General features: G+C 42.6%; 1 protein-coding gene across 1 annotated transcript in view; it reads right to left on the minus strand.

Annotated features, from left to right (window-relative positions):
- Nucleotides 1–14,717, minus strand: part of VIRMA (vir like m6A methyltransferase associated) — a 1,848,046-nt gene that overhangs the window by 456,797 nt on the left and 1,376,532 nt on the right. The window contains exon 20 of the mRNA XM_069621370.1: nt 1,950–2,110. Within this exon, the coding sequence (XP_069477471.1) occupies nt 1,950–2,110 (161 nt within the window). The remainder of the gene's footprint in view (nt 1–1,949; nt 2,111–14,717) is intronic.

Raw genomic sequence — 14,717 nt, forward strand, 5'->3', positions numbered from 1 at the left:
ATGTTGATCTTGATTTCAAGACTATGGTACTTGGGTGTGGTGAAATGTTGAATGCTTTGACACTATCGCAGAAGAAATGGCTTCTTAGAGGAGCCATGATCAGTAAAAAAATAATTCTGCGAGGCTGGAAGTCTCGAGTTGCACTGCACATTGATAATTGGTTTGAGGAGATGTATAAACTTGCTGATATTGAAAATAAAATTTACAGAAGGAAAAGGAAAAAGATGTTCTTTGACAAAATATGGGGTCAATTTTTTCGATATGTACTAGTTCCATTTTTAAGATGATATGCTGGGGGAGGGGGGTTTGGGGTTGGAATATTTTCAAATGTTGAGTTTTGATAACTTACAATTTTATGTGTTAAAAGAATGTGTTTCTTGTTATGTAGTTACTGATTACTGTTTCACTTGTGTTTTATTGATTATGAATACAGAATTAAAATATCACACAAAGGAATTTCCCGCCCTGGATGTCAGGGGAAGGAACATGAAAGGACAAGAAACACTAAAATGGCAAAAAAAGACAACAGGGGCCATTTTGGTAAAATGAGCACCCTTAGGTGCCTTTACTGCAGCTGTGCACACAGCCCACGGTAAAGGTGCACCAAATTAAGACAAGGTATCGCTGCCACCACCCACTGAAGTTAAGCTTGTCCCTGTAACATAATTGTTACAGTTTTAGTATGAAAGGGGATACACATTGCATCTCCCCAGCACTCCACATAAGGTGGGGTGTGCTGGTTTCACCTAACAAAATGTAAAAGGGATCCAAAGATCGTTTTTACCCTTGGGAACTGTAGTTCTCTCAGGTTTAGGCAGAGAAAGTTTAAAAGGGGAGCACCCAGCAACAACAGACACTTATTGCCAAAAAGTTGTTAAAGAGGATAATTTTTTAAAAAGGCTCTATGGAGTGTCTAAAAAATGACACCCATAAAAAGAGCAAACGATTCTGTGATTGTGGAAACAGGTTCCCATTCACAGAGGTATGAAGGAAAAATATCCCACTAGTAAAGAAAAAAGTTCTGGGGTTGACCCAGGTCAGGAAGATTTAGGATTAGGAGAGTCTTCCTCCATGGTGAGCTCCAGAGCAGTAAGAGGGCGAGTACCGGCTGCAGCTATCCCTGGATTAGTGATCCAGTGGTGGAGAAGATACCTAAACGTTCAGACTCTGGGACGCTGAAGCGCTACAGCTGTCTAGGATGTAGAAGGACACCACTCTGCCACGCATTGAAGCCCCTCCCTCTAAAGCCAGGTCAGAAAATCGGGTTCCCAAAGACAGGAGATAAGGGGCCAAGCCCCCAAAGGACCTTCCACAATCTGGTCACTTTATCCCAATAAGCCAAGGAGACAGCTGTGGATGGTAGGAGCCTCCCTCATGTCCCCATGTGCGCACCACCAACAAGGGGCAAAGCCGACAAGGGAAAAAGAGTAGCCAATTGTTAGACTTCTGCCCTGGGAACCCTATCAGTGGCAATTCGCCAAGACATCAAGTGCAAAATATTTGAGCCATGACGTAGTCCTACAAGATGGGGAGACCCACTCCCCCCGATGTGTTTATTGGCGTGTAAGGCTTACATGAATAACCACGTCTGCTCCCGGCCCAAACAAACTTCATAATATTCCGATGTAACAATTGAAGGGAAAGGTGTGGGACCTGCACCGGGAGGCAACGAGCGTGATACAGAAGCCTGGGGAGGATGGTCATTTTCAATGCCACAATGCTGCCTGGCCAGGAAATATCTTGGTCCAAACTTAAAGACTAAAATAGAGGCAGATAGTTGGCCCGATGTAAATCATTGTGGAACGGCATCAATTCAGCTAGTGCTTTTTAAATATTTTAAAGGTCTAGAATCTTACCACAATGCATATACTAGCTCTGAGAGCGATGCTATAAGAAACTGATGATGGTTCAATGATCAGCAAAGTAATAGCTTCCAAAATACAACTTACCTATTATTAAATAAATTTGAAAGGGAGTCTGGGGGAGAAAGTACTGGCTCCAAATCCTGGTCACTGAGATGAGAAGGATTCCCAGCTGTTTCAATCATCTGTCTGAAACCAACAACATTGTCCAACAAAGACTCAAGGTTGTCATCTTCTTTCGATTGTTCCTATATAGCAGAGAGATAAATACAAGTATCAGCATGAGGCAAGTACAATTAAGAAAATACTTTAAAGCACAATGTGTTAGGCAGAATTTTATTGTTTTACAGTGAATCAATAACCTTTAACAAATCCAAGCATAATACATAAGCAATTACTATTTAACATGTCATAAAACCGATCGATACAAGAATTTCATTACAAACATTATTTGCACAAAAACCAAAAAAGAAAAAAAACGTGAATCTTAATTGCATGTACAAATACCATATAATATCATGAGTAAAATTGTCAAAAAGCCAGTAAGTGCCATGACCAAAGAAGTAGATCGACCAGCAAGGCAAAATTGCCCGAAACATTCATGTGACATCTGGGACATTAAAGACAAGACTCGCCTGAAGTGCATTTCACAAGAGCTTTGGAGATTGGAGCAATGAATTAGTAAATGCTCCAAGGACTCGACTGCCGAGGTTAAATTACAAAAGCGGCAAAGCCTGCATTCATCTGGTGATTTGTTATACTGAAGGAGCACCACCCGGGTAAGAACTAGATCTAAACCGAATAAACAGCCGTCTAACAAACCGATGAGTATAAGTTGTAAGGTACGGTGCAATACCTCAAACTATTTAAAAATCACTGGTCAGATATTTTAAAGATTCATAAGAGTGGAAGGTATCTATTGTGTGGGCCCAATCGTGCTGGAAGAGAAATGTTTTAACTCTCAATGGGTTCTTGGACAAATCACCAGGTGAAAGGCCCAAATTGCCCAATAGTTGAGTACAAAAGTCATTAAATTCACAGACAAACGTGTCCCCTCTCTTTAAGAATCAAATTAAGTTCCATGTAAGTAGAGGATGCACTAGGTGGACTTAACAATTTGTAATAGAAAGATAAATACTTCCAGTGGGCTCGACTTTTAAGTGAATATATAACAAGCTCATGACAGACTGCCGTCAAGAGTGCCAGTCGGGACCCGAAGGACCTTCCTCCACATCCCCCACCCTCAATAATGGGCAGCGTGTCCAGAGCCCACAATGGAACAAGTTCTATACCATACAATAATTTTGGGATGATTTTCCCTTCATAAAATTTTACGCATGGTAAAATAGAAAATGTGCCAAACCTTAGATCAACACGTAGTAATTGGTTACAAAGGGCCACTCTGCGAGATAATACCCATTCCCTGATTGGCAGTTTATGTTAACAAAAATGGGGAATCCCAGATATTTTTTTTTTATTTAAAAAAAATAAAATAAATGTATTCTGTTTAGTTGACATCAAACTTTACAAATTCATATACAAGTTAAAACTGATTTTTCTTAACTTACATTTTTTTAAATAAAAGAATAAAAATATAAAATACGTAAAGAGCAGTTATGTTTGATGATCATACATAGTACTACAATTGAACTATCTTTCTGAAGAGGGTGCTCATCATTGGGTGTTGGTTCAATACAAGCTATGGTCTGTCTTTCTGAAGAAGGTACTCATCATTAGGTATTAGTTTGATACAAGGCATTAGAAGAGTTTGTATCGAGCAGGAGAAGCCATATTTAGATTTGTGGAGACTTTGATCTCCTTATAGATCTTGATGCTTAATTTCCATCAATTCATCGCGGCTTTTGATCAGGTTGTATCTTTTTATACGATCTTAAATCTAGTCAAGAATCTGATAGTTGTTAAGTTTAATTATATGTTTTTTTTGAGCGATAGTAAAAAAAACTGTAGCCCTGAAGCTTACCTTATGGGCAGTCACGTGAGATTCAGAACGGAATCTTGACAGAGAAGGTGAAAAGTGAAAACTTGGAACTTATTTATTTAAATGTTTGTCTTTTTTGTAAAAATTGCAATGCAATTGAATTCAATTTACAAAATAGGCACATGCTTCTTGATTTGTCTCTGAATCTTGATGCTGTCACTGCATTTGAAGGGCCACAATTTAAAGCGTAATTGCATAATTTGTGTGCGATATTCTTGGTCTGGGAATTTCCTCAAATATGGGGGTATTTGACCGAATTAAAAAAAAATGCCCATTTGAGAAATTCTTCTATTTAGTACATTTATTGTGATTTGCATTCCAGTCTGCCAACCAGCATTTTTGTTTTGCTCGTCTGGGATTTGTGTTGGTCAAGATTGTTCAATGTCAGCTTTAATCTCATTTGTTAGGCAAAATTGTTCCCATGCTGTTAAGGGGGATGATCGTTTTAAACCCAGTAGGTTGGCTATGGGTGTTATCATTGTATTCAGGAATGTAGCTTTATTAGTACATTTACTGAAAAGCATTATCACGTTCCATGTTACAATTCCTTTCATTGAAAGAAGGCCTAGTTCGTAGCGCACTGAATTGGAAAACTTGTTGGAATGGATAATAAAGGTTTCCAGAAAAGTCCTTCTATGTAGTTCCAAACTGGGTGGTTATATGTAGTATTGGTATGTGCTCCATAGGTTACTGTTGGTATGACTTTTTCTTTGTAGTATTTGATCAATGGAAGATATTAGTAGGTCCCATATTTTTTATGGATCTGTTTTACTTGCGAACATAAATGTTGGATCTTGCGTTTCACGGTTAATATGTATGGGAGCTCTTCTTTGTTATTATTGACATTCATGCCCAGATATTTGTACTCGTTGATTACATCTACGTTTTGTTTCCCAGTTGTCCAGTTGAATTGTAGAGATTTATTTTGTTGATAGTTTGGAAGTATTCTCAAAATGCTTGATTTGCTTAGAATCCCAGATATAAGAAACTACCAACTTTTTCTAAAGGATCCTGGTTAATATGCCAGAAAAAGGATTTGACTTTTTTCTTGTTGGCACAATGTAGAATTTTAGTTTTCGTGTAATTGATCTTCAGTTTATGAGCCTCTGCAAAATTGGAGAAGACGGTCAGTAGACGAAGACCAATCAGGATAATATTGAAAATTAAAAAGTCGTCGGCATAGGCAAGCCAAATTGGTTTCATATTATGGATTCTCGGGGTAGCCAATGCCAACGGGGTTAGATGATCCCAATATCGTTCAAATAGAGATTGAACAGCCAAGCCACAAGAACGCAACTTTGCCCGACTCCTTTAGATCTTGGAATTGAGCGAAATAATGTTCCTACATGATCCAATGGTTTATGTACATTAGAGTCCGTATGAAGACCAATGATTAGCCGAAGTAGGCCCTCAGGGATTCCCCATTTTTGCAATTTTGCCCCCAAAAGGCCACAATCAACAGCATCGAAGGCAGATGAAAGGTCGATCGTGGCCAGGTAGACTGTTTCATATTTTTTCAGCCAAGCCTGACTAAGTGTGACCTTCAATATAAACCTGTTCAATGAGCTACATTGTGCCTGTGAAAACCTGTCTCTCATTGGGGATTTCTGCTGGTTGTCTTCTGCCAAACCTCTAAGAGCTGTAGGAGCAAGGACGAGAAAATTTTGTTATCCACGTCCAGGTTCGCTATGGTGCGATAAGTCAATGGATCAGCAAGTGAGCCTCTTTAGAATATAGTGAGAATGTAGGCGGTAGACCAAGTTTTGGGAAATGTGCAGGAAGCTCCAAAGTTCTTAAATATTGCTGTCAGAATTGTTGCCCAGATAGCTGGACCTCCTTTGTAATATGTTTGATAAATTATTGGGGCCCAGCACCTGCGAAGAACTGTTTTTTAAGATAACTAGCAAAATTAGATCTTTCTCCACGTCCAAACTCCAATCCCAATTTTCAGATATTGGTGGTAGAGGAATATTGTCATCTACTCCTTTCTGATAGGAAAACACATTCTCAAATGGGAAACCCACTGGATCTCAGAGACTGACGAGATTCTAAGTTCGGACTGGGAGCGATCCATGCCATTCATTAGTTACCAAAATGAGCGTATCCTTATTTCTCATAACAGATAACATGCACTCAGCATCATGTTGGTATCATAATGCACGTGTTCTGCTCACCCAGTTTTTAAATGTTTGTTTTACTTTTTTAATTTGCGCAAACATATTGTGAAGACTGAGTATTCCATTGAGTTTCGAGAGTCTAATTTCAGCACGTGTGGCCTTTTTCCTACTTGCCATATTAGAATCAAACAAATGCAAGTGTTTCCTAGGTGGTTTCCCTTTATGATGGTGCGATGGTAAGCTAAAAATTAAAAGGTCCTAGAATATTGCCAAGCCAGTGTCAAGGCTATAAGGCAAGCTGAAGCTGGCATATTTACCCTTTGAACAGCGACCCTATGCCAGTACACTCGGTTTCCAGCTGGATTAACCCTAACAGGAAGGGAGATCGAAGACAACAGATCTTGTTCAGCACAATTAATTGAAAAAACAGTAGACAGATAGCAGTGGTCACTGTAATCATTCGGTACAATGAGTAGATGGAGACATCTGATAAACAACCCATTACTTGAGAAGATATAATCCAGTGCTGATTGAAACAACCCATTCATCCACGTATAGTGCCTTGGAACATTGCCTGCTATAACCATTAAATGTTGTTAGGCCTAGTCCTTCAAAATCTTTGGACCAGGTATAACCAAATCGTTTTTGCCTTGAACCAGAGAAGGAAGATCTATCACTGATTGAGTGGACATACAGCATGTGTTTAGATGCCCTAGGACAATCACCTGGCCACTTGAATTAACCGTCAACCAATCGACGACACAGGCCATGATAGAATCAATGAACATCTCAAGGAGACACATGCCAGTAAATATTAAACACCAATATGTCAATAGGTGAGTAAAGTGACAACATGACATGCGTAGCTAAGATACCAAACATTAATTCCATTGTGCCGATGGTACATAATTGCCAACATACACAAAGCAAAGTGAAAAGCCTCTATATGGGTGCCCAAATCCCCTTTCTGGCCAATTGAGAGCTGATCATGTAACGATCCAATGCTGGACAATGCAAAAACCATGTCTCTTGAAGACAAATGAGATTGTGATTTTTCAACAACTGACCAATTAAAGGGTTAGACAATAGCATAGAATGACCCTTAGAGTTCCATGATAAGCGGGTCAATGGAAAACTCAAAAGCTGCGTATCAGGGAAAATATGCGAACTGCAAAGATCTTTCAGCCATCGATGGTCCCGATAACCAGGGCTGGTACTTATGCTGGTCAAGGACAAACAGTGTGTTCCTAAATAGCTGCATTTGACGCAGATAATAATTTTCTCTGCAAAGAGAAACTATAATTTCCCTAGGTGATAGGCAAGACTTGTCCCCATCAGACAAGACTCTGCTAGTGTGCTTTGGGTCATAATATGAGGAAAGGTCAAAACAACCATCTAATCATGTGTAATTCCTTCATCAATAGATCAATTAGAATCTTGGATTTCATATAGATAATGGCTCGATTGTTCTATAGTGATCAATGAAATCAACCCGTTCAATGTCACCAGTCACCACTGCCTGAAAAAGGAATTAAACGTAACAATCTTAATATGTTTGTTCTATTCAGGTTGATATTTTTGTTTTCAGGCAAAACACTTTCCAAAAGCAATTTTATGCTGTCAAAACTACCATCTTGTGTAGCTGGAAAAGGAATTTGAATTTCACCCACCTTTGTCTGTAGGGTTACTGATGGATTTGATGTTACAAAACAGATTCCCCCCGAATGCTCAATTCCTTTACCGCTCCCAAGAACACTATGCACCACATTGTCAGGTTTAACATTCAAGCCAGAATCCGTCTTTAAGCAGCCATGATGGGGACTTGAATTCCCTGAGTCTAATGATAGAGCAATAAGCACATTTTGGGGTGGGTTTTAAACTCAACAAGCCCTTTGTTTGATTCGAACCCTGAATGTTCTGGGCCACACGAGTGAGAAGACGCCAATAGGATTTCCAATATTGCTGAAATACGGAACTATAAAGTCCTATATGGGTATTATTAGGTGCAAGACTAGAAACAGCCAAGGTCGCTCCCACCCATGGGCATAATGCTCGAGCCATCACTGAGACCCACCAAAGGATTGAACATTGATTTATCCATGCATGGGGGCAACAATGGAGACAGCCCATGGCAGATTTGAACAACTGGGCACCGTAGTTGAGGGTTGAGCAAGCCACTGGCTGAACATTAGAAACGCGAGAATCCACCACCTCCAACACGTCACTTATGTCGGAATTAACCACTGTTGATTTAAGTTTTGCGTTTACAGGGTGCCCTTGCATGCTTAAGCAATTCATGCAAAACATTTTTAGAGCCCAGATTTTCTAAGCTGTTTACGGGGAAGGACGGGACTTGTGTTTACAAGCAGTTTGCTGCAGAACCTGGGACCTAGAATGGTTAACATGAATTTGTATTTTTATATTTTTATTAGGTTTATATAGCGCTTTAATCCAAAACGCTTTACAATATAACAACTGGATACGGGAATAATGAATGAAGCATAATAACAATCATGAGACAAACCAACGAGACAATATATAGAACAATTTACCTAGGCAGGGAAGTTGAGGGAAAGGTAAAGGGAAGGAGGAGGAGAAGGGAACGGGAAGGGAGGGAAGGGAGATGGGTGGGAGGGAGAATAGGGAAGTAGGAGAGGGTAGGTAGGAGGGAGATCAGGGGGGAGTGGAGAAGAAGAGATTTCAGCGAGGTGCGGAAGGAGGAGTATGTGGGAATGGAACGGATAGAGAGAGGTAAATAGTTCGTGTAGGGAGGCCAAGAGTTGAAAGGAACAGAATCGTGAGGAGGCACAAGGAGATGGGGGAACAGTGAGTAAGTAGAGATCAGCAGAGAAGAGAGGACAGGAGAGAGTATAGAATGAGAGAAGGGAAGTGAGATGGGGGCGAGGTCGTGGAGAGATTTGAATACAAGACAGAGGAATTGGAATTTGAGTTGGGAGTGAAAGGGAAGCCATCCAAGGAAAGAGAGCGAAGAGGAGATGGAGTCACGGGGGGCAAGAAGACAAAATGTACGGATGGAGGAATGGTTGATGGATTTGAGGGGGGCAAGACGAGAGGTAGGGAGACCAAAAAGAAGGTAAGAGTAGTAGAACAGATGAGAGAAAATGAGGGAGGAGATTAAGAGTTGAGGCGTGGAAGGTGAGAGAGGAGCGGATCTTGCGAATGTTGAAAAGATGGTAGCGAGAGGAACAAGAGGTGAGAGAAATATGGTGGGAAAAGGCGAGGGAAGAGTCGAAGTGGAGACCAAGATTGCGAGCGTGAGCAGAGATGGGGAGATTGGAAGGGGGGAAGTGGATGAGGGGGTGGGGGAGGAGGGGGAAGTGTGTTGGAAGGAAATAAAAGGACTTCTGTTTTGTCAGTGTTAAGGGGGAGAAAATGGGAAGACATCTAGGTTTTGATAGCAGAAAGACAGGAGGATAAATTGAGATGGAGATCAGGAGTGAAAGAAGAGAAGGAGAGGAAAAGCTGGGTGTCAGCATAGAAATGATGAGATGCCAATAAAGGCGATAACGGGAGCAAGAAGAGAAGTGTAGAGTGAGAAAAGAAAAGGGCCGAGTACAGAGCCTTAGGGGACCCCGTAGACCAAGGGAAAGCTGGAGGAGGTTCTGCCGTCCCAGGAGACACCAAAGGAACGATTGGAGAGGTAGGAGGAGAGCCAATTGAGGACAGAGTCTTTGAAGCCAAAGGAAGAAATAGTGGTGAGGAGTAAGGTGTGATCAATGGCATCAAAGGCAGCAGACAGATCGAGGAGTATTAGGACAGAGGATTGCTTAGTGTAGTGAGCGGTAAGGAGGGAGTTGAGGACATAAGTGAGAGCAGTCTCAGTAGAGTGTTTTGAGAGGAAGGGAAGGAGCGAGATTGGACAAAAGTTGGTAGCAAGGAGAGGGTTAGCGGAGGGTTTCTTCAGGATGGGGATGATAGTAGTGTGTTTGAAGGCAGAGGGAAAGGTCGCTGAGGAAAGACAAATGTTGAAGAAGGGGGTTAAGTAGTGGATGAGGAGAGGGTAGATCTTAGGAATGAGGGGGTGGGAAGAGGGTCGGAGGGGGCAGCAGTAGGATGAATTTTGGACAGGAGAAGGGAAACACTGGAGGAAGTGATAGGAGAAAAGTTAGACATGCAAGCAGAAGGGGGCGAAGAGAAGAGGGAAGAGGGGAATAGGAAGGGGAAAGGAGGATGTTTTGACGAAGGGAGAGGATTTTGGATGAGAAGTCGTCAGCAAAGTCAGACGGAGAGAGAAGAGAGATAGCAGATGGGTCAGGAGTGGGTGGGGAGAGACGACGAGAGAAGGTTTGGAAAATACGGTGAGGGTGAGAGGCTTGCGAGTGAAGGAGGTTAGAATAGTAGAAACGTTTGCCTAAGTTGAGGCAAGAGTCATATAGAGAGTGGTATGAGAAGTAGGAGGTTTGGTTAGCCAGAGAGCAGGATTTGAGCCAGGTCCGTTCAAGGCGATTAATCAAGGTATTTCAATTTAATGAGGAGTCTGCTTTAGTAACACTACAGTCTTCTCCGCCAGGAGAAATAGAAACCAACTCAGTGGTTAAGTCAACAACCAGTAAAGAAAAAAAATGTGAGGAGGGAATGCTCCCAGAGTGCCCTATGCTGTGGGGTAAGTAGTGGAACTATCCACCATATTAGAACTCTTAATACCAGAGGGCAACATCGGAACGTAAGGACATGCATATGCAGAAAGTAAACCTGCCCCATCCCCACAGGACTCAGGCGGAATGACAATGTCAAAAGCACTTTGTTGAGGAGTAGTAACCATAGCGGCCTGACCTGCCATTCCAGGCTCATGGTAATAATTTGAAAGAAAATCCTTATTCCAAGTTAACATTCTCAAATTTAAAAAGAAGAGATTCCAATAAAACTAAATGAGACTTAGTTTCAGTTTTTAACAAGACACCAGCACACAACACTTGATTGATTTCAGACAAGGCATCGCATAACGGAGGATCTGCAGCCCCATTAAGATGTTTAAGGGGTGCCGAGGGTCTCTGTGGAGGTACGTATGCTGGAGTAGAATTGAATGATGAAAATGAAGAGTCAGACAAGCAGGGCCACCTGTGAAAAACCTGGAGGAGTGTTCAGCATACTCGAGTCATCTGTGTGGATCGGGGCAGCAATGCTGGAATACATATCTCTTGCACCCAAACATGACTGTGCCGGCTACTCTGATTGTAAATAGATTTTCCCAGTTAGATTAAAAAGCTGTTATTTTGCCATTATGCTGATGAGAAATTGGTAAATCATGGTGTGATGTTGAGGAGATGCTCAAAGGTTTGTCGCACATTGAGACCGGGATGTGTGAGCTTCAATTGGGAAACCCATGACACGCTCCAATGGTGATAGCAGGAGTGGAAAAGCAACTGCCATCAGCTTATCTCGATCCGAAATGGGGGCTAAACAAGAATGTGGCAAGTCCTGGACGCCTCCATTGTGCAGTAACTCCACATATCAGGTGAAATATCCCTATGTTTGGGGAGTGGCGGTACCTTCCCAAACCTAGGCAAAAGGCAGTCTTTAAGCATTCCAGCGCACACCTAGTGATAGCTTTAGTTGATGAATCTAGAACAATTATTGGGAGTGGGTTAGACAAGAAAACAGGCTAGAGAAGTACTTCATATTGAAGAATATCCATACAAAGATAATATATATTGTACCCCATAAAAGCTAAGTATGCAGCTAATGCATGTAGCAAGCAAGCAATTTGGGTTTGGAAAGTTGATAGTAGTCCCTGTGACCCAATTTGTTATGACAATGCGAAAAAAGGTGAATTCAGACCTGGGGTACCATGTTGGATAGTGAGTACTGAGAGAGTATCTTAACACCAGTATAGATTCAACTAAGATTCAGTTTCTGATATGCGAGCGAGAGACATTGGTGTATGATTACAATCCCACATAGACTGACATATGGGATGAAAACAAGAGCAGTTAATTCAAGAATAACTGGACATTGTTCCAAATTTATATCCATGACTGAGCAAGTACCAAGAGTTGCTCTTCACTTCGAGAAAAATCACAAAAAAGAAGACAATAATGCATTACTTACCGTAAAAGCAATTCTGATGGTTGTATCTGCTTAGATTCACATGCTGTGCATAGGTCCGACATCCAATGGTCACTGCGGAGTATTGCATTTTGTTTTTCGTAGTCGAAAAGGGGACGTCGACAAAGCATGTCTGTAACACTATCCCTATAGTGACGTGCGTTGTACCCATAATCCCTCACGCGTCGAGGTCTCTCTGTTTGTATTTTTCTGCCCTGAGGGAGCCTTCTAGACATGAGTGAGTACAGAAAAGAGAGATATAGAAAAGGATGTCTATGTTCCTTCCATCCGAGCGGGGAGGAAGGGTGGGCGCATGTGAATCTAAGCAGATACAACCATCAGAAATGCTTTTACGGTAAGTAATGCATTATCTTCTGATGTTTGTTAATCTGCTTAGAATCACATGCTGTGCATAGACTAGCGAGCAGTACCCGGAGTTGGAGGTGGGTTGTGAGAAGGAACAGTAGAGAAAAGATGTCTTAATACTGCTTGTCCCACCTGGGAATCAGATCTAGAGTGGGCATCTAGACAGTAGTGTTTTGTAAAGGTGTGTACAGAACTCCAGGTTGCCGCTTTGCAGATGGACTCAAGGGGAACATTTGCAATGAATGCTATGGATGCCCCAGTGCCTCGAGTAGAGTGTGCTCTTGGCTTGAAGGGTAGTTCTCTCTTAGCAAGAGTGTAACAGAGAGTGATGCATTGTACAATCCATCTAGATATAGTGGATTTTGAAACTGCATCTCCTTCTCTTCCTGCTGCCACCGAGACAAAGAACTGATATAGTCTTTCACAGTGGACTAGTTCTTTCCATTTAAAACATGACAGCTCTGCGCACATCAAGTGTATGCAGGCTTTTTTTCTCCTAGATTTGAAGGATTTTGAAAGAACGTTGGTAGTTCTATAGACTGGTTGACATGGAATTTGGAGATGAATTTCGGTGCGAACCTTGGGTGTGTGCGTAGAACCACTTTATCCTTGTGAACTGTTACAAAGGGGTCTAAAATCGAAAGGGCCTGTAGTTCACTTACTCTCCTAATGGAGGTAATAGCTATTAGGAAAGCAGTCTTAAGAGTGAGATCTTTAAGAGTTGCCTTGTGCATGGGTTCAAAGGGTGACCCCATGAGCCTGGTGAGTACCACATTTAGATCCCAGCCGGGAGCTGGGTTTGCTATTGGAGGGTGCATTCTCTTTACCCCTTCCATGAAGGCTTTGATTACTGGGATCTTCCACCACGATGCTTTGAGCTGTGAAGTGGTGTAAGCAGAAAGCGCTGCCAGGTGTACTTTAATAGAATTGAATACTAGACCCGAGTCCAGTAAATGGGTCAGGTACAGAATAATTTGTGTGGGAGAGCAGTCAACGGGGTTGATACTCTTCCCTCTACACCAGATGACAAATCTTTTCCATTTGCTAGAATAGCAGTGACGAGTGTTAGGCTTTCTGGCCTCTCTGAGGATGTCCATGCACCTCTGTGGCAGTTGTAAATGTCCAAATTCTATGACCTCAGGAGCCAGGCTGCTAAGTTCATGGTCTGTGGGCATGGGTGCAGTGTCCTGCCCCTGTCTAGTGACAGCATGTTGTACGGGCAGGGCAGTTTCACTGGAGGGGATAGAGACATCTTCACCAAGTGAGCGAACCATGGCTGTCGGGCCCACATAGGGGCCACCAGTATCATGGTAACTTGTTCCTGGTGCATCTTGTGCACTATCTTGTTGAGAAGGGGAGTCGGGGGGGAAAAGCGTAAACAAATTTCCCTGACCATGGAATCGATAGACCGTTCCCCTTGGACTGGTTCTGGGGGTACCTGGAGGCGTAATCTTGGCATTGAGAGTTTTCCAGAGTTGCGAACAGGTCTATTTCTGGGAAACCCCACTGTGTGAAGACGTCGAAGACGATGTCTTCTTGTAACCGCCATTCGTACTCTACGGGCAGGAGGAAGTCTCTGCTGAGTTCGTCTGCTAGCAGAATGAGTTCCCCTGGTACATGTTGTGATAGTAGGAACATGTTGTGTTTGAGAGCCCACTTCCAGATGTTCTGGGACAGCTTGGACAGTCCTGGAGAGTGAGTGCCCCCTTGCTTGTTGAGGTAGTAGATGGCTGTGGTGCTGTCTGTGAGGACCATCACTGTCTTTCCTTGTAGGTGTTCCTGAAAGGCTTTCAGTGCTTTGAACACCGCTAGTAGTTCCAGCAGGTTTATATGCTTGGATGCTAAGCTCGGAGTCCACGCTCCGTGAGCAGTGTGATGGCATAGGTGAGCCCCCCATCCTGTAAGGGATGCGTCTGTGGTTAGAGTGGCTTCCACTGCGGGTGTGGCAAAAGTTTTCCCTAATAACAGGTTTTCTTTTGTCCACCACCGTAGCGAGAGAACCAAGGCCTGCGAGACCACCACTAGATCGTCCCATTGTCCGCTGGCCTGACACCACTGGCTGTTGAGCCACTCTTGCATTGGGCGCATGCGCAGGCGCGCGTGAGGTACCAAATAAATACATGACGCCATCATTCCTAGCAAGCGCATTGCTTTACGTACCGTCACCTCTCGACCTGCCACATAATGGGGGATCTGAAACAGCATGTTTTGGACCCTCTCGTTGGAGGGGAAGACGAGGCCGTCCTTTGCTCGAATTAGAGCCCCTAGGAATTGTTTGATTTGGCTGGGGTCTAAGCTGGACTTCTT

The sequence above is a fragment of the Ambystoma mexicanum genome, chromosome 5q, assembly GCF_040938575.1.
Source record: "Ambystoma mexicanum isolate Mex_15411 chromosome 5q, UKY_AmexF1_1, whole genome shotgun sequence".
Classification (NCBI taxonomy): domain Eukaryota; kingdom Metazoa; phylum Chordata; class Amphibia; order Caudata; family Ambystomatidae; genus Ambystoma; species Ambystoma mexicanum.